The sequence below is a fragment of the Syngnathus leptorhynchus genome, chromosome 13 (genome assembly GCF_054491065.1).
Source record: "Syngnathus leptorhynchus isolate UIUO chromosome 13, UIUO_Slep, whole genome shotgun sequence".
In the NCBI taxonomy this organism is placed as follows: Eukaryota; Metazoa; Chordata; class Actinopteri; order Syngnathiformes; family Syngnathidae; genus Syngnathus; species Syngnathus leptorhynchus.
In genome coordinates this window covers 3825419-3851008 of record NC_141207.1, presented here as the reverse complement: position 1 = coordinate 3851008, position 25590 = coordinate 3825419, and the positions used below count along the sequence as shown (strand labels likewise).

At 39.3% G+C, this 25590-nt stretch overlaps 1 protein-coding gene across 5 annotated transcripts in view; it reads left to right on the top strand.

Moving 5' to 3' along the window:
* The window catches only part of negr1 (neuronal growth regulator 1), a 113105-nt gene that overhangs the window by 3706 nt on the left and 83809 nt on the right, over positions 1-25590 (top strand). For 3 of the 5 annotated variants that reach the window (XM_085928361.1, XM_085928363.1, XM_085928364.1), the window contains exon 2: positions 19270-19394. The exons of 1 other annotated variant lie outside the window; for it this stretch is intronic. In XM_085928361.1, the coding sequence (XP_085784487.1) occupies positions 19270-19394 (125 nt within the window). Of the gene's footprint in view, positions 1-19233; positions 19395-25590 lie in introns of those variants that run through there. One more of the 5 variants, XM_085928362.1, reaches the window with a different exon arrangement.

Below are 25590 nucleotides of genomic sequence, written 5' to 3'. Positions count from 1 at the left end.
CTGTTTGTCTTTTAGACTGTATTTCATTTTTTTTTCCTGTGTTTGTCCTCATTTTAATGGCATTGTGACAAGGTGGCTAATGCATGGAATTCATCAGATGGTGGTCATCAGACCTTGGATTTGAACCAATATTACACATTCACACCCAGTAGAAATGAAGCCTTAGCTGATTTCCGTTTTCCTTACTATTAAGGGTTAGAAATAACCTACTGAAGCACCGGAATGAAAAACCTCACCAGGCTCCTTGAATATATTGTCTATTTTTTTTGCAGCATCAAAAGCTACACAGCCTACATGGCTAAATCTGACTTTACTTACATCGGCAGCTTGCATGTGTTAATCAAGCCTAATTAAAGACTGAACACTAACAGTGCTCTTAGTGCTTTTCTTGTCGCGGTGCATTGCTTAATGTGGACGTGCCTGATTAATCTATGAAAGAGTGTAAACTAATGTGGTTTCAAAAGCTTGCTGGCTGATCAACACCCATGGCAGCCATATGCAGCCTCTAATTATGATAGTTCCGCTTGAGAATGGTTGAGATGTTTTTAATGGATAGCCACACAGAACGGAACAAAGTTAAAATGGTGCTCAGGATTTTTTTCTGGAACACCATAATTAAGTCAGGCATGACTCACATGATATTTTACTGACTGAAAGATTAAATTCGTCCTGAGTTTTTCACTTTTGGTGAAGTCTCCGAATGAATCAATGGGGCACTTGTGAATTGCCCTCACAAAAGGTCAAAATCGACTTAAATCTAGCCCAAGTCACACTCAGTCTGCAGTCATACTGTGCAACTTTGGCAAAAATTGAGGGAAAACAACCGGTGTAGATTTTATTCAAAGAAATAATTGTATAATAGGCTACTGTCTTTATTATTTAATCTATACTGATGAATTGAGAGGCTCCATCAAGGCTATATTGAATGACAATTCCATTTCTTTTATAAACTAAAATAACCTTTAGTAGAAACAGAGTGCGTTGTCGAGTGTATTTCACGCACCACTCTATTTTGATTCATGCAAAATTATATACTGGGCAATACGTGCTATATTTTTGTTTCTGCTTCCATTTTTCATCAGCTCTTGCCATTTTGACAAAACACTTTTCCTTAGCTTAACCATTCAAATATTGTTCATAAGAGGAGCGGCACAACATTTCTCATTATGTTGCTTTAGCTCGACTACATCCCATAGTTGTTGTTTAAGATGATGGATGCATCTGAATTACTATTCTCGAAGCATCAATATGTAAATTGTGCAATCCAGTGTCGTGGAATAAAGGTTTCAGTATATTCATTCATTGGAGACCAAACTGATACAGTTCAGAAGGTTTGAGGAACCCAGTGCAGGGAAGCGGGGAGGAGAGGCCTGACTACTCTCACAAAGTTTAAAAAGTAAGAAAACGTGGCACTTTGGAATGACCAAAGGGTTCATGATTTGTCTCATCCATTTGGAGGCCACCTGAGCACCCATAAAATAAAGGTATCCATATCGTGGATCTTTTATTAATGGTCAAAATTCTGTATTTTATTCACTAGGGCCATAATAACGGCAGGTGCGGTGATACTTATTCCCTGAACGGTTAATAATGGTTTTACAATGGTGATGTTTTGGCTGTGAAACACATTATTTCGATCTCCACCACGGACAGCTCCCCCAGTCGTATAATTCCAATGTTGAGCTTGTCAAGCTTGACACGGTTTGATTTACCGAGTGAACACCCCACAGCTCGCCGGGCTTTTGACTAGTGGCGAGCACATATTCCAACGGGCTGCCGGGAGGACCCTCTGCTCTCTTTGGGTCACACTCATAGCTCGGTGCTTTGTTTCCCCCCTGCCATACAGCTAACCTCAGCAGCACTGCAAATATGACATTATCATATTATTTATGAGGTCTGGCCATTGGAGGTGCTGCTCAAGCAGGAATATCAATTGAGTTCTGGTGCCGTCCCGCTTCAGGGCCTACCGCTTGGCCTGAGCACTTGCATCACGGTCTGAATGTCATCTTCTATTTGAAGCTTATTTATTCTCTATTTAAACACAGCCCAAAGATGCCCTGCAGGCAGCCTATTTTTGGGGGGAGGTACCGTGGGATGTCAATGGCAAGAGAAAGATGCCATAAGCCTTGCTTGTTGCAAACCCATGAGCCCAAATAATTTGAATCCTCATTTCATTAGTTTATGTTGTGTTCTTCCAATGTCATTCCCATTAAAACATACCACTTTGGCCAAGTTTCTAGAGGAAGCATGCAAAAAAAGTGATCCAGTGATGAGAAAAAAAACACATTCATGTTTCCGATGCTCACATATATCAGCATTTTTGGTGGATTTAATTTGAAGTTGATTTGAGGATGTGGTACTCCTTTTTTTTGTTCCCTTGTGATAAAGCAAGAGTCTGATCTACCATCTTAGCTTAGAGTCAAGCCAACAATCTGTTCATTGGCATGCAAAATAGAAAACTTGCCAGTGTTTGGAGAGACAAATTTAGAATGTTAGCAGAAAAACATGATTTCTTCAAGGCAATCTAATCAACAGCAGGCACCCAAATCTCAAACCTTTAGATATCCTGGTAAGAAATGTGTTTGAATTATTTTTTGAACTATTTACTCAAAAATATGTCTCAAACAGCATGATTTGTGTTTCAACAAACACTGTTAGTGCTTTAACTACTCAAACTGGTTACAGGAAAACCTTTGAATAAATGTTCAGTTTGTGTGTGTGTGTGTTTTCACACAAGGAGTTTTGGAGCTTTGGATTTCAATACTGCTGTGAGATACGGCAACAATGAATTATCATTAGCATGACCATTCCGTCACACGTATGGTATTGGCTTTGCAAGCTAGTTTGTTTTGCCATACGGATAAAATTGCAAATTGCTTGCAGTGCAAAAGGTGCTCAGTGGTTAGGAAAAGTGCTGGTGTCACCCTGAGTGTACGAATGGTGCTACATTTAGCTACAAAAAAAATGGAATTTAATTTTGTGTTTTTGCTAAATAAACCTCAAGTCGTTTTCTTGATCTTGACTTTAAATATTGCTTTTGCACTTTGAAATGGTCTCTCTTGTGGATTGTTATGCAGAATTAACTGACTAATTTTGACACAGCACCTTTCCTTAACTAAACCGTCTGAATTTTATTTCTAATAAATCAGCTTTTCTTCCATTCTGCTAGTATTGTACAACTGATTCTTCTGCTTGAAATGCCTTCTGTTCATTTCTTTGCATGACAAAGACTCTTGCAAATCTTAAACATTTACTTGATCGGACAGTTGAAATAAAAGGCACACGTTTGTTTCATATTTCATCTTCTTTATTGTCTGAACGCATGAGCTTGGGTGAGCAATATATTTTTTGTGTGGGTTGTAAAGCTCCAAGATACGTCAATTGTAGCACTAAACGGAGTTAACAATGACAGAAGTGTAGGATGAAGGTAATGATTTCACAAATCTCCCCGTCACTCCAGTTCCTCAGCCTAATCGTATCAAGCACCTGGGCGGCGTGAACGCCTTCCATGACTGACAAATGTGTTGCAGAAACATGGCTGAAATTGCCTCATTCTCCTGAGATTTCATTCTCTACTGTTCTCGCCCAGAAAAAATACAGAGAAACGAAAAGGTTGCGGGGTGGCGAATGGTGTCAGGGGAACACACTGGCCTTGGCAGCATGACTCCTTTCATGCTTCATTCCTTCACTTTATCACCTCATTAGGAGAATGTGAAGGTTTGGAAGGAGACGCCTTGTCACCCTGAGACAGAGAGGGAGGAGTCGCATACTTCATCTTCTCCCTGACCGAAGTCTCGCCTCTGTTGGTTGACCGGTTGGGCGCGTGTGAAAAATCATAGAGCTCGACAGGGAGTCAAGCTACCGTGTGAGCGTACATCCTCAGTCGAGACATTGAATGCACCGTTTCAGCTCAACAAGGTAGCAGATATGAGGAAACAATGGAGATAAAGCAAAATCCACTTACCATTTTGGTATTTTGTCATTAAACATGACAAATGTCTCCCATGTCTAATGCAACCAAGGCTTTGTGAAACCTGCTATTATATTTCATACCCCCAAGACATCTATTCATTAACTGTGATTTATCACACCCCTTTATTTAATGTAGATTAATGCTGAATTTCTGTCTCATTCGATTTCCCGTGCACTTTACATTCATGGGTTTTACCTAAAATGATCAGATTCTAATAATCTAATTTAAAAAAAAAATGGCATTAGATCTACTTTTGAAATACTTTTTCCTCATTTTGCATACAATGCACCAACTTGCAAAAATAAGTTTGGTGAAAGCACCTTTTAAATGGAGATTAAGGCGCTCAATGACTTAATTAACTGTGCGACTGAGTAAAGTGAGAAAGTTTTTCATTCGACAGATGAGCAAAATATATAGTTCATTTTGTAAAAGTTGCTATCAGTGAATAAGGAATACTGGGAATATGTGAATGATTAAAAAAAAAAAAGGCCCTTGAGCTTCAGGCTCTTTATGGATATGTGAACCCATTGGAATTCTGGCTAATTGATGAATATTTAACTGGTGACATTAGTGTGTGTTGTTGCTGAAGTCACGCGATATAAAAGTTTTGCTCAACTTTTATTTTGACAGAAAATATCAGTGAATTCCGAATTGAATGGTTCAAAGGGCATTCGAGGTTTGAAGTCCAGATGTATAAACAGACGAAAGAATGTGACGTTTTGTTTTTTCGAAATGTAACTGAAGCAAAGAGCTCAAATTGTACATATGTCTGTTTTGGTAGCCATTTGTGCCTCGACTCCCCAGTTTGCTGTCAAATCACAGCAGAATGGAAAAAATAGCAGCGCTTTGAATCATACAGCGAGGATAAATTATACCTACTCGCGGGTTTACACGACAGCGTCGGTCGGCGCTGCCCCAAATACATAACCCGTGATGAAAGCTTGGTGACAGCATACACACTGCAGACCAGTAACAGCTGCAATTTTTCATTTTGCAGGCGAACTAAGTAAATTGTGGTCACATGCGATATTAATCATAAGCATGAGCTGATTTGAAAAAGGTGAAAGGAGCAAAGCTTGTGTTCAGCGACTTGCACAGGATACAAATGGAGTGTTTGATTTCGCGTGTCAGCCTCTCTCACAGTCAGGAGAGTCAGCAGAGAAGTGTTCCACTTTTTAGGAGATCCGTCATCTTGCCCTGACTTTTTCTTGATCTCCCCCAGCCTGCCTTATCGCCAGTCATTTCTCTTCCCTATCATTGGATTTATCATTGGAACATTTGAAAATCTAAAAACAGTATGTAACACTATGTGCATATTTGGACCCATGTATAAAATAAAAATAAATAAAAGTGAAGAGCACCACTATGGGAGTTTGTAAAGTGCATGGCGGCTTGGGTATTCTCTTGGTTTGAGGTTACATCTCTGGGCCCAGATTAATTGGAAAAGGCCAAGCCACTGGAGGTCTAATCGTAAGGACAAGTTGGAAAAGCAAACATTCAATCTAACAAAATTAATTCAGATCAAAGCACTGAGGATATGAAACGAAAAACATTGAGAGCCAAGTAAAAGGCTTTTAAATTTAGGGTTTTGGTTTTTTTTTTTCATTCCCATCACTGCAATTAGGAGCAGTAGTTACAGTGCTGGTTTGATTCGAGACAGTTTTTGATGAGCCATTTTGTTGTGCTGAGCAAACGTGCAGTGATTATTTTCCATAATTTAGTCCTCAGAATGGATAGAGTCCATGCTTTTTAATTTTGCTTCCCCTGTTACTGACTGACATTGATTTATCTTTATTTATTTCTCTTGACTTGACTAGTATGCAGCTTCTATACAACATACGGATTCAGAAATGAACATAAAATCTTTTGCCACTCCACCAGGTGGAATTTTTTGGAACCTTCAAATTACATTATCTTCAAATTGAATTAAAATTAAAAAGAAATATATTTTGTCCTTATTTGAAACGGCATTTTTGCTTAGGAAATATGGATCCATCATTGAAATGTATGCAGAGTTTAATACTTGGACTGATTGCAAATGGTGAAGAGATGCAAGTCAGGCTGGCCGCTTTTTCATCCCATTATATTCTCACATTTTGTTAGTGTAATGGTTAAGTAAATAAGCTTTTTTTTTTTTTACTCGACTGTGAGAGATGTGCTTTTTTTACTGCCTCGCTGAATTCATTAAAGAAAAAAAGACATTGGATTTGTCAATATGATGAAATTGTGTGATTAAGGGCACAATCCTCCACATGAGTGATGTTTTGATGCTAGAACCTTCGTCTCATTTCTTCTCCTGGCTTTTGAAAAGTGTTACATGGGGTTGTGACTGATTTTAATCATTTCAACCCAATATGTTCCAGCAACAGTCTTTGCTTGGGGTGTGCCCTATTGTAAATTGTCACAATTATTCTGAATATCTACCAATTTTCAATCTAACCTCTAACTGAAGCTGGCAATTGGTCAAATGAGGCCAAAAAGAACTGTGTTGTTCCAAGGCACTATGCAAAAGATATAGATTTATATTCTATGCAATCTTGTATGATGAGGAAAAAGGTGTCCAATTAAACACTGAGCAGGTCCAATTAAAGTTATAATTGCTCTAGGCGGCAGAAAAGGCTGACACAGTAAATTTTATTGAAGCAATCTGATGTTCAGAAGAAAGAGGCTTGTCATTTTAAGATGTGAGCTCAGACAGCAAAATCTCTCCAGAACAATTAACGCTTGATAATAAAGTCATGTTATAAAATATAACATCATGAAACACGTGAAAAGAAAAACCTTTCTGAAATCCGATTTTATCATCCTCTTAAAAGCAGTTGATGAGGAAGCAGTTAGCCAATACTCAGTTAAGACAAAATCCTGTGGCAAAGAAAATGGCTATATTTCAAATGCACCCAAAGGGTGAATTTCATAAAAATGACTTAAAATTCACACACACGCCTTTTGAAATGGATTCTTTAATAAATGTGCACACGGAATCTGAGTCAGCCATTAGCAATTAAGAAAATTTATCATGTTCGCTGACACTTAGGAGGTCTTTATTTCATCACAAATTATTCAATGACTCAGACGTTGCTCATTTTATGTTTATTTTACAAAGGTATATTCAGCAATGGCTGACCTGAGATAATTCTCTATTGACCAGAGCAGCACGCCTCAAGAGGAAATGGAGATTAAAGGATTTAATCCAGAATCGGATTTCCGGTGGTGAGATAACAAATCGGAGGGCGATTAAAGGATCTTTTATGAAGCCCCGGCTTTTGTTGTATGCCCTGTATTAGGCAGAGCAGGGAGTCTCCTTGGGCAGAGATACCTGTCACTAAAAGTTAGGACGATTTCAGCACCTGCACATTCAACAGATCATCCTCAATTTCAAGGGCTGCAAGAAAAAAAAAAAATCTCTAAAAGTGTCTCACTGTGCCCACTGTAAAACCTTCACTACAAAAAACAAAGCGCAAAAACATATTTAATCCTTTTAGAACAGGAGTGTCAAACTCATTATAGCTGCGGGCCGCATCGTCTTGATAGTTTTCTTTGGAGGGTCATTATGATTGTCAATGCCTTATATACAGTATAGGCTCTTCAAATATTTTAAAAAGATTAATGGTAGTAAAAATTGCTAGCGATATCTATTTTTTTTAAAAAGTGAAGACAAGTTGCAATTTTAGTATTGACACATGAATTTGATGCACAATTTGTCTTTGCTGGCCACATAAAATGATGTGGCAAGGCGTATCTGGCCCCTGAGCCTTCAATTTGACACCTATGTTTTAGATGTTCACTAAACTAATGCCTCATGAAATGCACATTTGACATTAAGGCATTCAACTTTAGAAAACCCTGGTGAAATTCTTAACTCGGCAATCTCAGGGTCGTTTGATGTCAGTGGTTCCACTGTAATAATAATATTTCACCTAAAATGCAGAAGACAAGCAGAAGCAACTACAACTTTTAAAAGGTCTGCTTCCGAATAGAGAAAGAGAAAGACATCAGTCTCTCTGATGAAAACAGCACCTAATAGTCCCCTCAGCAGACGCAATGATTTCAAACAGTTACCAAGCTCATTAGATCTCAATGTATCCTCTAATGGAGCTTGACATTCATTTTCAGACCTTACTAAGTAGTGTACAAAACTATGATCACACAGGATGCCTCAGTCACACTCTTGACGGATTAATCCACATCCACAATCAGTGATCGGGGTTTAGTCATTCCGCTCAATCACTCACAAAGGCTAACAGAATTACTCGATACTTAAACACATTTTCCCAGGCTTCTCCAACGTGTTGCCTCCATTTCTCCTCCCAGTCAAACATTAGTGTTTTCACACAGTTTGCTTCACAAATCCATGTACACTGCTGTGTTATTTCTCCTTGAGCTGTGCGCCTCAGTGCAAGAACCTCCCTCCGGAGATAGAGAGCATTTCATTTCACACTGACATGTTCACCTCTATCCTCATCATCCCGCCGAGGCTTGCTGGGCCTGTCAATGGAGAGAAAATAAAAAAAATAACTCAAGCTTTGCCAGAGTCAAAACAACATGAAAAGTACATTTGTGGCCACACAGGAGAGCAAATCATATGGATCTTTTGAGTTGGAAAATGCGATGTTGTTGTTGCCGTCCCAGGTGATTCCCCTCATTCAGATTTGCAGCAAAATAGCCCGGAGACTTATATCGCCCAAATGGCTCAACACATTGCCTGTAAAGAAGTGTTTTGTGACATCGGAGAAAGAAAACTATAACAGGTGACCTCGTGAACGTTTGCAATAGAGGCGATTGGCTGGACAATATACTGTAGTTTTTTTTCCAGCTCAAGGTTGGGCCGTCTAATAAAGCAAACATATCGGGCTGCAGGGGCATGGGTATAGTGGATGCCTGGGGTGAACCGCCAGTTTTGATAGTACTATGTAAAGTATTATGTAAAGTATACCACATCTGGTGTTTTTTTTTTTTTTTTTGGCAGTGTCCCCCTCTATCAGATATTCAACCTGCGGCAAATTTTATCTGGTGTGTTTGATATTCAGGTTATTATTCGGACGTTATGGTAGTATAGCTGGCATTTAATGGATAAAATGTTGTCAGCATTGCTCACTACGAGATGATTGACAATCTTTTATATGCATCAAAATGGGACCAACGACCAAACCTCTTTTTTTTTTCTCACTTTGACCACACACAGAGCACAGGAGTAGTGATTTCCTTTTTGGTATGCAAACTGTAATGGAGTATGGAAAGGGAGAGCTCCTGGAGTGCAATAAGTAATCTATTTTTCGTGGCAAAAGGTCAGACAGATTAAACGCCGCTATGCAGATTTAACTTTTCCTTGACAGCTGCAGGGGAGCACAGCTCAAAATCAGAACTCTCAATCAGATGTAAAATTAACTTTATGTATTTGGTGTGAAGGTCATACTTTGCTAACCGGGGAACACATTCTAGTTTTCACCGATTGCATTTGTTAAGGTCGACATTCAGTGTTGCGAAAGTAATGGCGAAAGGCAGACCAGTGATGTTTGCATTTGCATGCTCACAGTGTTGACACAATGACTTGTGGTATTAATGAATGGACATTTGCTTTATAAATATATTTCAAGACTGCTACCTAAAACTCCTACCTAAGGCTTGCCCCTATTAAACCACATGCACTCTCCAATGGCTCCCGTTTTTTCCACTGTAGTAATCACATAAATTTACATCCCAGCTGTTTAATATATTGTTCTTCATGTAAAAACTGTGTGTAATTATGATTGTAGAGGTCGACTAAATATTGCTTTAACCTTAGTCATTATCTTTATTTGCCTTTGCTTTTGTTTGGAATCCATTTAAAGGTCAAATTAATCTGTTCCACTTGCTTAATAAGACGAATTATATTTACACCTGACATTTTCAGCAATTTATTGTACAAAATGATATTTCCACCTAATAGTGTTTTGGAACAATATCTCAGGATTAAGCATTGTTTTCAGGAGCTGCAGTCAATATGACAAAACATAAATTCCACTAGCCACTGTGGGGGATAAATAAGAATACTGACAAATAAAAAAAGATGCATTGTCACCATTTATTACAACACACACACCGAAATACTGCATTTTTTTGTAATCTTAATTCTTCCTCTGGAATAAACATGGAGGATTCTCTTTGAAAGAGAGCCAATGTACATGAGAGGGCAGAATATTTTTTTCCAGTGTTGTACTACTCAAACATAACCCTCCACGTCATCGCTTCAATTCAGTATTGCAGTTGGTGCCTCTTGTATGGAAGGAGCACTCTAGAGTTTGACATCAATTCAAAGCTGGTTTAAGAGTGGAAAATCAATAAGTGTTGCTAGTTGTAGAATTCTTTCTTTGGGCTGGCTCAAGAAACATTTTTCTCCTGTTCTTACCAACCACACTGTTCTGCTCAAGAAAGATTCATTGACAAAACCCTTTTTTTTCTGAGAAATCAATCAAATGTGCTTAGTCAAGTTTTTTGATTCATTGTGTCAGGCTTTTATGGATTACTTGTGAATTTGGATCATAGTTGTGTGAAAACACACTGACGTTGCGGAGCGCAACCTTCCAGAGGAAGTATTTAAAGATCCAAACTCGACCATTGGAATTCATCTCAGGTTTCATTAATCACCTTGCGCATGCTAAATATATTTATATTTCCTCTTTGCATTATTATTCTTGTTCAGGTAGAACCAACCAATACTGCCTATTCGTTGAGACAAACTCACAAAATTTGTGCTGCCACTTTGCTTGTTTGCCAGTCACCCTTCTGGGTGCACCTTGTGAGGAAATCAACTTCCAAATATGTTTGCATTAACAAGTCTCTGGTGATTCAAGCTTATATTGTCTTCAAGAGAGATAAATAATTTGGGTTTGATAAAAAGATTTCATTTGTGTTGTCTCAATACATCGTACTCTTCGTTGTCAAATCCCATCAAGGTTTGAGAACCTCACTTTGTTATTATTACAAAAAGTCATGGTGGAAGAAATGTTCCAGAGAAATTCAAAAGGGCAAAGTGGACAAGATGAAAGAGATTTTGCATAAATGACTTCAGTACTCATGGTGTGAGCACAGCACGTCAATGTCCCACCTCAAGAACCTCTAGTCACCTCTACCCCACCGCCTACCACCAGTCACAAGATATGCTTTCAAATTGACAGTGTTTAACCCGAGATACAATTTGACTCAGTTCATTGTAAGTTTTACAGGGCAAAGTGTTTTCTTTGCAAAAGCAACAGTTGAATGTTCAAAATCCTGGCAAAGCAAAGAAACATTTACAAGATGCAACAAAAAGAGTTTGGTAGACACGGGGTTGCAATGTGAGCTTGTGCAATCAAAGAAATCACACTGGCACTGTTGCATTGCCTGTGGCTGGGTTATTGTCAGACAGAAAAACAACAAATTCAAGTGCACAAAAGAGCACTATATACTTTACATACAAAAGGGATTCTGACATTTTATGCAGAAAGTGATCTGTTTTTCATCACAGTAAACAGCAGGGAAAGCCTCAGAATGAACTATGGCAGTCAAAGTATACAGGTGAAGTCGGTGGCAAAAAAAACAAAACACAGACCTCCATCAAGATGGTGAGTAAATTGACTCAGTGTATAAACATGGTCACGTGTAGTTCAGATGTTCCAAGGGGAGAAATGCTCCAGCCTCTGGAAGGAAAGAAAGAAAGAAATCCTACTAAATAAATGGTAACTTGTTATCATCATTTGCTACTTTAATCAACTCAAATACTACTACTATACCAGAGACACTATCAGCTATTTCATTTTTATGTAGGGTTTTTACTTTTTTAATTTCCAACCCAAACATTCTTCTAAGTGGTTATCGGACAGAACTGACAGCAGTGAAACCGTGCTCAAGCCCGTCGGGACCAAAAAGGTAGACAGACCATTATTGTGTAAAGTATCTGTGCTTTAGCATTTAAACAGCCAGATGTTACTCTCATGGGGCAGTGGAGACCAAAATAGAACATTGAAATGTGAGAGAACTGCCAGATGATGGGGATTAGTTTGTGAACACATATGCCTCTCCATACCGTCATTTAACATTTATTATTGTGCATTTTCAAGTTGATCTACTGTTGCCAAATGGCCCAAAATTACTATAATAACCATTTTAAAATGATTTCCAACTTTAGATAAGTAGAGCAATTGCAAACCGACTTTAGTCTTAAATTCTCTAAATGAATCATGTTCACTATCATCCTGTTAGCACACGTCATTTGAATATTTTCTGTTTAAAAAAAACCTTGTGATTTAAGGTTAGGTTAGGTTAGGTAAGGTTAACGAAACTCTAGAATCATTTAATTTCTTGGCCGAGGTTTAAAAAATGTCATTCGTAAACTTGGACTGCATTATATTATATTTAAACGAGCTGATCTGAATGAATGATCTGAAATTCCAGTGATTTGTAATGATTAAAAAAAAAAATCCAGCTCTAAAAATAAACGTTTGCTGTCATAAGGTTTCATCGAGGATTTCATCTAGTGTCGTCTCCCGGAGCCTCATTATCGTGTAGCCTGAAGCAATCTTGCACCACAGCAGAACACTCAGCTTTATGCCAACCGGCCACTCAACTATTTGAGACATCTGCTCCACATTTAAGCAATTAAAATGAACAAGAAATTCAACAATATCTCCGCACGTTATTATCGGGATTTGTGATAACCTGAACTTTTGACTTCCCTCGCTTGGCTTTTTAATTTCACTTGGCCGGCAGAACAGAAAGTTCATGCTCACTGCCCCTCTTGGGACCCCGGGATTTTGCTTGATATTGTTAATGACTCGTGAGGGCTCTTTGAACCTTCCTCTGTGGATAAAATGTGGTAGGTGCACGAATGACTCATGAGCGCTGTGGGTTTTTTCCTCCCCACGTGCAGTTGAGACAAAAAGAGGAAAAGGGCTTCAATTGACTGCTGCAGGGCTACATATATCAAGTTCATTCAAACTGTGTTTTGTTCATTGCATCTGTGATATAAATGTGCATCTAGACCTCGACAGCTAGTAAAGGTTGAGAAATGTAATACATTAGTCGAACTCGGACAAAGCGTGGGTTTTCGAATTGGAACATAATGGAATTTTCTATGTATTATGTTTTCTTGTTTTGTATTTCCTCGGAAGTCAAGCTACATTAATGCTGAGATTGTGGCATTTCTCTCAAGGCAATGGGGACCTTTGGAATGGTTTATTTACTTGTAATCATCTGATGTTCTTTGAATGTTTTAATCTGATTTGGTACTCAAGATGCAATAACAAAAACCTATAATGCTCACCACACGTTTTGCTGTTTAGTCATTGTTTGCTTTTCACTGTTACTTTCTGTTTACTGAAATGTGCTCATCAAAGTTAGACGAAAAGGCGCGACTCTGACTGGCATGCTGACATCAGCTGTAAAGTATAAAAAACATTTTTCTTTTTCTGTCTGTTCCTGTGTGGGGACCAATACCGCGCTGTGGACTGCTGACTGAGGACTATAGTGAAAAGTAACTTCCACAAACAAATAAAACAAAAATGGCATTAACTTCACACAACAGCCAGGTGTCCTCTCAAATTGATACTCGAGCATAATATTCTGGTTTGTTTGAGGAAAAGATATTTTCATCACACGTCTCCATAAAAACAATGCAGCAAATATTGAGCTTATGCTCGTTACGATCGCAAACATGCTGAACCAAACACGCCTGTTAAGTCAACAGTCTATCAGTTTACATGCCACATGTAGTTACAGTATGTCATCATCATGATTTTGGAGTGATTTCATATCCTTGCATCTGAGCTCAGATGGTTTTAACACAGTAGGTGAACCGTATCCTTATAAAACTTTTAGAGTAGTAACTTGCAGGAGGTCTTGTATCCTTAAGGGTGATTTGTGTTCACACGTGGAAATGAACCACACCAAGGGAGGAAACAAACTAGAGTTCGATTAAAACAGATTAAAGGGTGTTAGTGTGTAGGCTGCCTTCCCTGATGGTCCAGTGGTTAGGATACGGCCTGGGTTTGATTCGCAGCCTGGGTTTGATTCCCGGTAAGGGAACCATATGCAGCCATAGACATGTCGGTGTCTCCCCTGTGCCGGTCCCGAGCCCAGATAAGTGCAGAGGGTTGCGTCAGGAAGGGCGTCCGGCATAAAAACTCCGAATAACTTCTCATGCGAATCATTTGGACAAAAACAGGCATTTCGCTGTGGCGACCCCTTTGGGAAAAAGCCCAAAAAAGCCACCACTAGTGTGTAGTAGGCTGACTAAAGCTCAGGTGAGGGGGTTCAGTTAAATGTGGTTAGGAGGGTAGAACATGCTCTGTGACCATCATGGTCTCCTCCAAGACGTAATGGAAAAAGAATATTATAATGTCATGTTTTGATCAGGTACACAAATATGATAGATCCTGAGGTATGAGCATGTTATTTTACAGCCATGCTTGCTTTTAACGGTCAGGCTTTACCAGTTGCAGGATGTTACGTTGATGTTGCCAAGCAAACCAGATGTTTGAGTCTTTAATGCATTTTGAAATACACCTTTGTTGAATATAACGGATTTGACTTTAACACCATGTGTTAGTTTGGCCTTTTGTGTCGGCACCATCACAATTTTAATGATATATTCTTTGTTGGGAGGAGGCGGGGCATAGCAGGGTCCAGACTCAGTTTGACAAACCCTGCAAGTGGAGTCCTCTTTTAGTTTCCATGATATTTTCTGAGGAGCAGTCCGAGGTAATGGGACATAATGGAGTATTGTCATGAATTGATTTTAGTGCTTGAAGGGTTGCATACATCTGCATGTAAAAATTGACCATTTGAGAGTGAGATCAATGGTCCCTTACATATATTCCACCACAGATGGGGCTGCTGGGATCCATTTAACCAAGCTGTTGTTTGTTGTGATCAACTGGCACATATCTCTGCTGGATGTCATCCATTATCATAATAGCAGGCTCAATCACTATTACGGGGGGAAAAAAATGCTCGTTCATTTAAGTACTTTAGAAAACAATAGCTTTTATTGTGCAATGCAAAATTAGTCATATTCGCCGCACGAAGGAGAACATTGGTGCCACTGATGGAACGGTGGGCCATTGACCTCCGTCCGGTGCATGCGGTGACGCAATCAGTGACGGTAAAATTGTTTATCGCTATATGTGACTATATGTGACTGACCAGTTCAGGATATAGTCAGCCTTTCTCCTCAAATAGGCTTCAGCTCCCTGTAAGCCTGAATAGGATAATTGCTATGGAAAATAGCATGGATACATTGTGTTAAAAACTAAAAATACCTGAGCAAAAAGTGGTGCAGTAAAAGCATCTCTGTTTTGGCTTTGTGTTCTCTGCTCATTATTTAGTGTCATCAAAATAAGGAATAATGTGATTTATTATTTTCCACACAATCGGCATACAATTAGGCCAACAAGCACCCTTTTAAATCTGCAGCCATCAAAAAAATACTAAAATGGTTTACACACCAACAGCTTTGTAAACAAAATGTTTGCGTGTAGACAAAAACATTCTGTTTAGACAGATTCCTAAACGTTATATCGGCATAACCGGACAGTAGTACGTTGGTGACAGCACCATCATTTTTTTTTTTTCTTTGACGTATTTAGACAAAAATGATGCTGCCACTCTTTTCAAAAACTATATTTGTGTTTTGAGACCCCAGAAATTGTCATTGCATAAATGGATGGTCTAAAATGACAATTATGAAAGGTTTGGCCCAACAGAAAACACTCATCTTCTGCATTTGGTTTATTCTTGAGTGTTAGAGATATGACATCAGGTCATTTCAGTGAAATATTGACCTAAGAGAAAATTGCAAGCATCGATTTTACTCTGCTTTTGAATAGATGATTGTTTATGTCATCTATTCAAGTATAAGTATATATCCATTACTATGAACATATTTACCAACTGGTCTTCTTTTTCTTTGAGTTAAATATTTTAGGCAGAGTCATTGTTGTTGTTGTGCATCTTTCATCCGAGATAAAGTGCGTTGAGCTAATTTGAAAATGCTACAAGTAAAGCAAAACAAACAGAAAATATGACATTTCAACGACAAGCAACCAACGACAAATAGCACCCCCTCTAAGCACTCATCTCAAAATTCCAGAATATACTGTTAAGACTCTTATATGTGGCAAAGCCACTGTTGAAGGCTTCTCATTTATGCAAATTTGAATTGTGTTATTGAAAGCGTGAACTTTTCACACCTCTTCAGCGCTGTTTGCTTGACACTGTTTGATGACTCTATTCCGACATGTCCTTTGTAACCTTTGGGAAACAGTTTGATATATAAGTAGGAAGGAACATATGGATGTGCTCAGATAAATAATGGCAGATAAATAATGGAGAAAGAACTTTTCACACCCAAATATGTAGAGGATGAACCTCTCCTTGAATAGCAACTTTGAAAACTGAAGCAAAATATAGTCCTCTACTTTTACCGCAGCTGCTCCCAACAGTGCAGCGTGATAACTGCAGTAGTAGTCTGTAAGATTTGATTTAAAGATACCATGGCACGACATTGTCCCCCTTTGGGGAAATTAATAAAATAATAAAAAAAAAACTGGACTAGAGTGTAACAGGATTTAGCCCAAATGGTGTTTAATAAAATGGCTGCGGCTGTGTAAAAGCAGACACCAGTGTAGTCAAGCATGAACAAGAGTTTGAAGGTACATAATTATATCATTAAAAAAAAAAAAAAAATCCCTTCAAATTCTCCACTGTGTCTTGATTGATTGGCCAACTTTTCTCCACGTGTCAGTTTCTTGGCATGTCGTGTTTCCCACAAAATAACGTGTCATCTGTGATAATTCGTGGGCTTGACGCCAACATGTCACAACTGAGAAATGTATGCCATTTCCATGGTTACACTTGTTCAGCCTGTAAGGAATTATGTTGACTAAGTCGAAAGGCTTACAGCAGCATAATGCAGGGGGCTACTGCTCTTAAACAAACTTTGCTAAGTCCCTAGTGTGTGAGTGTGTGTGTGTGTGTGTGTGTGTGTGTGTGTGTGTGTGTGTGTGTGTGTGTGTGTGTGTATAGATACATAGTATGTGTAGGGGGGAGCTTTCACTAACGCAGACTTAAATACAATAATGAATCACTCCAACGCCCAACGGAATGTTTTCTTCTTTTTTAAAATACTGTGTGTTTTTGAATCTTGTAAAATGTTTACATTTCTTCTCAAAGGACGTGTGTATACTGTTAAAAAGAAAACAAAAGTCTTGGGTAGTTTCTCTAGCCAGATGTCAATATTGCGATGGAACTATGAACCTTCTAAATGTGAATAAATCAATTCAAAGTTTGACACAAATATTTTTCAAAATATATGCCTTCAAAAATGTACAGTACTACTCTGGAAACCTGTGTTCTTTTGTGAGCCTGGTAAACGAGTTGAGAACAACAAGCATTTATCTGTTTGGGAGTTGTCTTGAATTTCCCAATGACCACTGCAACCTGTCCTGTGCAGTCAGTGGTTTAATGGCGACAGCCATTGTCCATTATTTCCCATGGGAACAAATGTTTTCAAATATGAAGTAATCACGTATTGACCAGCTTCGTGGAAAAACTCTGGTCGACATGAATTGCTTCCGTAATACTATATTGCCACCTTCTCAATGATATACAGTGGAGCCTCTGTTTTCTAACGTCCCGGTTCTCGAACAATGCGGTATTCGAAGAAAGATTCGAGTCTTTTTTGCTTCGGATATCGGACGAAATTCGGTTGTCGAACCTCGCGAGATGGACCCGCATGCCAACTGACTCCGTTCGTTATTACATTCTCGTTACTCTTAGGATTGCATCAACTCTAATCATGCCTCCAAATGAAGTAAGTGGCAGCAGTAAAGCCATCCTAAAACACAAAGACGCTCCTAAAGTAATGCGACGGTGAGCGCCCGGCGCGCTGGGGGCGGTTGCGGGATCGGACAAAATTAAGCTCCCTGCGCACTGTGGTCCACTTAAATTTTGGAAAGTACGTCAGGACTTTCAATATATTTTCTCAATTTCAGCAGCCGCTCCGTCACAATAATACGACCAGCGTGGTGCAGTTGCGCGTCAGTCACGCGCTACGGTTGCGCGTTCGGTGGTGCGCTGCAGTTGTGCGATCGGACAAGATTAAGCTCCCTGCGCAATGAGGTCCACTTAGATTTTGGAAAGTACATTAGGACTTTGGAAATGTTTTCTAAATTTCAGCGACGGCTCTCTCACAATAATGCGACCAGCGCGATGCAGTTGCGCGGTCAGTGACGCGCTACGGTTGCGGGTTCGGACAATATTAAACTTCCTGCGCACTGAAGTCCACTTAAATTTTAGAAAGTACATGAGGAATTTCAAAATATTTTCTTAATTTCAGCGGCTGCTCTGTCCCAATAATGCGACCAGCGCGGTGCAGTTGCGCGGTCGGCGACGCGCTACGGTTCCGCGTTCGGCGGTGCGTGCAGTTGCGCAATCGGACAAAAATGCGCGAATGAAAAAAATGACGGGTTTTTTTTTTTTGCTTCAGATTTTTTTCCAATAATTGTATTGGGAAAACATGATTTGGAATTAAAGCGATTCACTTCTCGAACAGCCTTCTGGAATGGATTGTGTTCGAAAACGAGGCTCCGCTGTATTATATTCACACTAGTGTAATTGTTGTTTTGGTGTTGTTTTCCCAAGCAATTATTTAATTGGGTGCATTGGTTTTATAAGTTTTTTAATTGAACATTTTCTCTATGTTTTCACAAGTTGGATCAATACAGGCCAGTCAATTACAATATACAGTGTAGAACTGCATAGCAAAAATAATTTGGAGTTTTCCTTTAATTCATCAATATATCACCAGCAGCATCAACTCCATTTGCACAGAAGGTTCACTTCTTTTTTTCTCCCTAATAGTAATAAATAATAGGGGTGGTTCTCCAGTCGATATCTTTAATTGCTCCTAGGTTGTATCAATACCGCTGCTCCATCGTCAGCCACTGGGAACGGGGTTGCCCAGGAAACGGCCGCATGGCAACAGGATCAGAGCCTGGGGGTTGTCTGCTTCTAGCTTTGCTCCCATTTTAAACCGCCTTTCCTCGCTAGATGGTGTGCAAGCCACTGGAGAGTACACTTCCCCGCACAGTGGGCTCACAGCATCGAACGAACCCGGGACAACTCAACCCTCGTCCATAGCCGGTTGCGTGGAGCGTGGAAATAAAAGGCTTTCTCCTCATTTTTTGCCCCGATTTTTGGCAGACTTGGGCAAAGAGCGACGACCACGTCCAGTTGTGACGGACATAATGATTGCGCTGTCGGATGCTTGTGTTTCTGCTCAGTGGCTAAGTGCGATCCTTCTCAGCCTGGGCTGCCTCCTGCCGTCGTGCTTGCCCGCGGGACAAACTGTGGACTATTCCTCCGTGGAAAGTGTGGTCAGCAGGCAAGGCGACACGGCTCTACTCAGGTAAATTCTAATCATAATCATCATAATAAGAATAAAAGAGCGACAAACTTCACTTTTTACTGCTGCTCACGCGAGTTCAGCAAAGCTTCTGCACATACTTAAACTGCAACGGAGTGCTTGTTTACACCCGAAAGCGGGCTTTTGTCACCCCGTGAAAGGACACAATGGGGTGCTGTTTCATTTTCCCCTGCAAGCCGATCTTGGGGGTTGTGCCTACTGCCGAGTATGTTGGCCGCCAGCAAGACGCTCAAACCCGCGACAAGAGACCTAGTACGGCTTGTTGGCACCATCAAAGTTTTGAAACACGTTTACTTTACTCTAGATGACTTGTTAATCACGATAAATGCCTTACTCAATATGATTGCTTGCGATAGTTTCTCACTGCATCGTTAGACGCGTTACATTCAAGCGCGTTGCAGCGCGTCGTCGCTTGCATAATATAATGTTTATGTCTGGTCAAGTGAATGCATTTAATAAGTCTCGGCCTTTGTAAGTGAATAGGAATCGATTACAATAAAATGCAATCGTGGGTTTTGATGCGAACTTTGGGGAAGGTACAATGTGATGTCGCAGTTTCAAATGCAACGCACAAGAGCGGCTGTGTGGTCATGACTCGCTGTCGCTCCCTCCCTCCTCATGTTCATCCCGAGTTCACCCTCTTCCATCTTTTGGGCGTCATGCCAACTGCACTGGTAGCTGTCATTCTGCTATAAATATAATTATATTATATAATTATTCTTTGCTATGGATGCGGTGTGACTACGAAATATGCAAAATAAATAGATAAATAGATGGATTGATAGATAGATAAATAAATAAATAAATAAATACATAAATAAATAAATGAATGACTAAATAAATGACTAAGAAAATGACTAAATAAATAATCACCAGGTTTAATTGATTTGAGTATGAGATAAAATTCCCTAGAAAGTGTGCTACCATGAAGCTATTCATTCATGTTCATGCAATTGCAAAAATGTGTTATTCTTATTCAGAGAAAATCTTAAAATGATGTTGCAAACCTTACCCTTGACCAAAGAACCTTCAAAAAAGAAAATACACAATTTCAGACTGAGAGTAAAGCAGCTTATTTGTTTATTTTCAACACATTTTTTTGATTTTTTTTGTTTGAATTCTGAGAACTTAAGCCACTGGTTTTGCTTGTTCACTTTATAGGAAATATACACAGCTGTACTGAGGCTCAATGGTTTGCTATGTCGCCTCAGCATGAAATCTTACGGGTCCAAATGGTGTCAGATTGGTCCTTTCTTTCATATGCTCTCCCTGTGCTAGTGAGCTACCTTTTGGGTTCACGGACTTATCCCACTTTCTGTACAGAATGCAAGACTCTAGAATATGGAAATGACTGAATAGTTGTCTGTCGCTGTGTGTTAGCCCAGTAACTGACAGAAGATCAGTCCTAGGTGCACCCCACCCTGTCAGGCAAGCAGCCTCCACGTCAACCTGAACAAAAAAATGGACGTTTGGAAATGATATACACTTGTCTCAGTTTATTATAAATGGATTTGAACTTATAGCGCCTCCAGATTGTCTGACTCACACGGTATACATACACAAAACTATGCACAGGCAACCCTCGATAATATCTTGTCGTACAAATATCAAATATCCGCCGTGATGGCTCAGAGGATGTGAAGGATATGGAGTGCAATGCTGGCCCATTTCAGGGAATTCTCTAGATGTTGACACCACGAGATGCAGGGTATGGACCTGAATGCAGAGTAGTTGAACGGGTGAAAGTTACACTCAGGGTAGCTTGTAGTCACTGACATCTCTCACTAGCCCGTTGAATAGAGGAATTGTTTGTGTTGGTAATCATCAGTGTGAGACAATGCATGACGCAATGCTATCAGGAGGCTGTATGCTTTCTAATTTCGCTATTTGTTTGCTTCCTCTTCTTAGTTTTTGCCGTCTTACTTCTATAGTCAAACATCATCCCTTCAAAGAGATCTTCTCCCCTGGCTGTGTCTTGGGAGAAGCCTTCAAATTCGTTGGTGTCAGAGAGAGGAGGCAAAAGCTTTGCCTGAATCCTGATTGTGTTTTCCACCAGAGATACAGTAAACTCGGTGCTGTGAGTCAGCTCAGTTGCCTCTTACCTTCAGAGTAAGTCTTAGCATTTAAATCCCTCCAACAAGGACCACCGAAATATATACTGTAGGAAGTCTGAAAAAGAAACATTTCAAGTTATCAAGAAGAGGAGTTCAACCATATTTGTCCTAGGACCTGTTGCAATAAAACAATACACCTTTTAAATTGCTCTTCTTTCCTCCCTGGCCAGCTTCATGTGCCATTTTCAACAGAGTAGTGATAAAAGTTGATGTTTTTCTTTAACCACATGGGCCCTTTGCTTTTTATCCTTCACATCTTTTCATTGCTCCAAAGCATCTGCGATAAAAATGTGGATTCCTATTTATTTACTTATTTCTTTCTAAGAGTTTAGGGGACTGGCCATTATTGCTACAAGAACTCCTTGACCATTAAGGAGATGGCTGGAAGCTGAATGCTGCTTGAAAAAAAAAAAGTGAGATCTCTCACAAACTGACAAAGCCCGAAGCATGCAATTAGTCACTGCCACTGGATTATGGAGTCGATCCCGTGAGGTGCAAGCTCTGTCACATATTCATCCCCCCCCCCCCCCCCCCCCCCCGCCACCTTATTCAATTCCGTGTGCCGCATTACTGTTGCTCTGATTCATGTCGGACCACACCCAATTAAATTGTTTTGGGTTTCTTGAAGATGAGGAATGGACCATATGTGTATCATCACCCTTTTGAACTTGTTTGATTACTCAAAAGCTCAGCCTCCAACAAAAGCCCTTGTTGTTTGTCATGGCTTGTGCTGATTAAAAAGTGTTTCGCCATGCATGAGTAGATCTATGTTAAACCCGTATGCTGAATCTTTTTTTTTTTTAAACAGACTTCCATTAGAGGTTTATTGCTTTCTAGTACTTTAGTCACATCAGCCCTTCGCAGACGCTTCAGAGATTTCATGTCATTTTGGATTCAGTTAAGTAAACCTTGACTCTTACTAGTAATTGGAATAGCCATAGTAGAAAAAAGTATGTTAAATGAGTCCAACCTCACTAAAATGTGAAGTATGAGATGAATAGCTCTTAAACCGCTACAACATTGAGACATATTCTTATGATTAGATTTGTAGACTAAGATGATCATTTTGGTTTGGAAAATATCTGGAGCTTGTATAAAGATGCAAAGTACGACTCATGTGACTATTCCGAATCAAATTATCATACAAAGATAGATATGTGATTATAATGGACATAGTCGAAAGTTCAGCACAAGTGACACTCAAATTATGCCTATAGACAGTTGATAAGTAAAATGATTGTTTTGCATGACTGAGTTGTATCTCTCCCTAGGAAAAAACTGTGACATATTATTTTCCCTGGCTTGTTGGCAATTACCATAATGGTGTGTTGTCTGTGCAACCAGCCTCTATTTAAGTAGTTTGTGTCTTATACCCATCACAAATTCTGTGGATACAGAAATAGGAGCTATTTATGGGATATTTCCTTGCAATACCGTCCAATTTAGAAACTGACTCGTCTGCTGTCTCCTTATCATGTAAGTACTGTTGGAAAAAAAATCACTTTCTGCATCTGAGCTTTTTCCATTATGTGATCACAGCCCGTTAGGTTAACTAAGGCTACCTCCTCCTGGCTTGATGGGGTATATTAAATAAAAATGAATGATGAGAAATTTCAGTTGAAGCAACCCAGTTTACCTCGTTGGACACAATAACAAAATGTCTGGGGTTTATTTGCACCGCATTTAATAATGTGACCAGTGTTGCTGTCTGAACAATGATGCTAGGTTTTGCTCTCCATATGCTCATTGTCTTCTTCACAACTTGCATCTATTGTGTGAATGGCTATTTGACTTCCATTTTAGCAAGTAATGTGTGAAAAAAAAAAAAATTGAAAAAGCTAGCTGCATTATTACCCTCACGGTCACTCGGTTTTTATCCTGGTGAAACTGCAGGGATAATTTATTTAGTACCCATTTGTGTTTGATGTGCATTTTCCAGATGAGTCCACAAAATGCACAACCTACTGTATATACAATATGTTTCTCTAAGACCTTTAGGATTATATTTTCAAAGTATATTGGTATTTTTCTGTCTGTGTAATATTGAGATCAGCATCAGCCTCAAAAAGTCCATATCGGTTTATCCATATTCATATTGGACGGATTCAGATTTTTACTTTGTTGCTCGTTTGACAATTTGGCAGCAGATATGGTAAATCCAGGTCCAGAAAGTAAAAACTCTTCCACAGTTCGGCTTTAGCCATAGGTGTTTGTCCTATGTAAACACATACATTCGTACCACACCTATCGTCATTTCCAACGTCAGGTCTAACTCGTCTTTGTGTTGCGATCAGCCATACGCCGTGCGGGATTTATGTCAAATCAGCCCTACAAATTCTTTCTGCTGTTGGGATTGCTGGTATTTATAGTTATCCATCTACTTCTCCCATCTGAGGATGTCACTACCCAACAGAATTTCAATGAATTGAGTTACGTTTTGATTAAGATGCGACTGAAATGTCTCCTCATGGACCATTAAGCGATTGGAGCTCCAACATTAAGAGCAAATAAAGGGTATTTATCTACAAGATGCATAACATAGAGACATAACAACCATAATAAAACAGAATCATGACCAACTGGGCGTTCTGGATCTTTCTCTTCTTTGGCAAGTATGATGGCAAACTGGGACTGGAATTAGAAATCTCTCAATTCCTTTGCAGCTATGTTGCTCTGCCTGTAACCTTATATTTGAAGCTCCACCTCCTTTATTTTGTTTCTGTTTTTGTTTATTTAACTTCATGGCGTATTTCATTAGCATGCTGCTCTAAGCAGGGAAGTCAAACTCATTTCCAGCTTAGGCAACCACATCTTAGTTACGGTTATGGTACTTTACCAAATTGGTGGAAATTACACTGACGGACAAAAACCCACTTCTTTCTGTGCTTAGTCGGTCATTTTTTTTTTATGTTTCTCGTCATTCGTTATTTGACATCAAAAGGTGCGCCTGTCAGTGACGGAACTCTGGACTTTGGTAGTTTCTGCACTTTAATATGATTCTCCAGTATGTTTCAATTTATGATGGAAGTGGCATGTTATTTTTCTTTTTTATTATATGGTGACTCTGATATGCATTTGAAGGCAGGTAGTGCATTTCTAGACTGTGTGCAGGCTCATCAGGGGCATAAATTCTTTGTGCTTTCCAAAAATTAAGCATATTGTTTAGCAGTACCCATGTGAATGACCTCCTTATTAGATTTTTGCTCCCCCAAGTCCTCTAAGAGAAATATTTTATACGTAAGGCTCACTGTAATAATAAGAGTCTTAAGTAATAGAGAAATGACTTGTGGGTGAAAATGGATCTTTTTGCATCACTGTATACGTTCACATATAATGCCAGTCTTTCCATCGGACTATTTTAGGATGTGTTTTTCGGAGGGACAATAGGGGTAATATTTTTGCCTACGTCAGGTTCTCATCCTAATTAGTTGTGCTGCTCTCTCACAATATATTACAGAACCCAAGCTGAAAATATTCAGTCAATCCAAGTTACAGAATAGAAATGAGTCGATGTCAGCAAGTTGTAGATGGAACATGCTGACATGCAAATCTTTCAAGAAAAGACTACTATAGTTGTAGTGGCAGCCGTTTTTGCATGGTATGCTGATCATGGATGCTCTCAACCTTTTGGTAAAATTTAGAGTAATGTTACATTTCTTGCAGGTAGACCTCAAGTAAATTTTTTGATTCTACAAAAGCACAGTATTTATTTATTTTATTAGAAATGGGAAGCAAGTTAGATGTACTATCGAGAGAGAACACTAGTTTTGTACTTCCGTGAGTACAAGCTCCTTGAGGTGTAATCATGGGTTTGAGCTTTAAAGGTAGACTGACTTTAATCCACCAGGCCTGACTTCATTCCTTCATTAGTTTTGTAATACCGTTTAGTGAATAAAAGAGGAATTCTCATTTTCTTTTTGAAGGGATTGTGTAATGTTGAAGAGCCCTAAATTTTTTTTGGGAGTGGACATTTGTAATGTGGTGTGGGGGCGTTATAACTCTAGTTTATTTCATAGTATTAATTTCACAGAAGTATTAATTCAGATGTTACCTTGAACTTCACT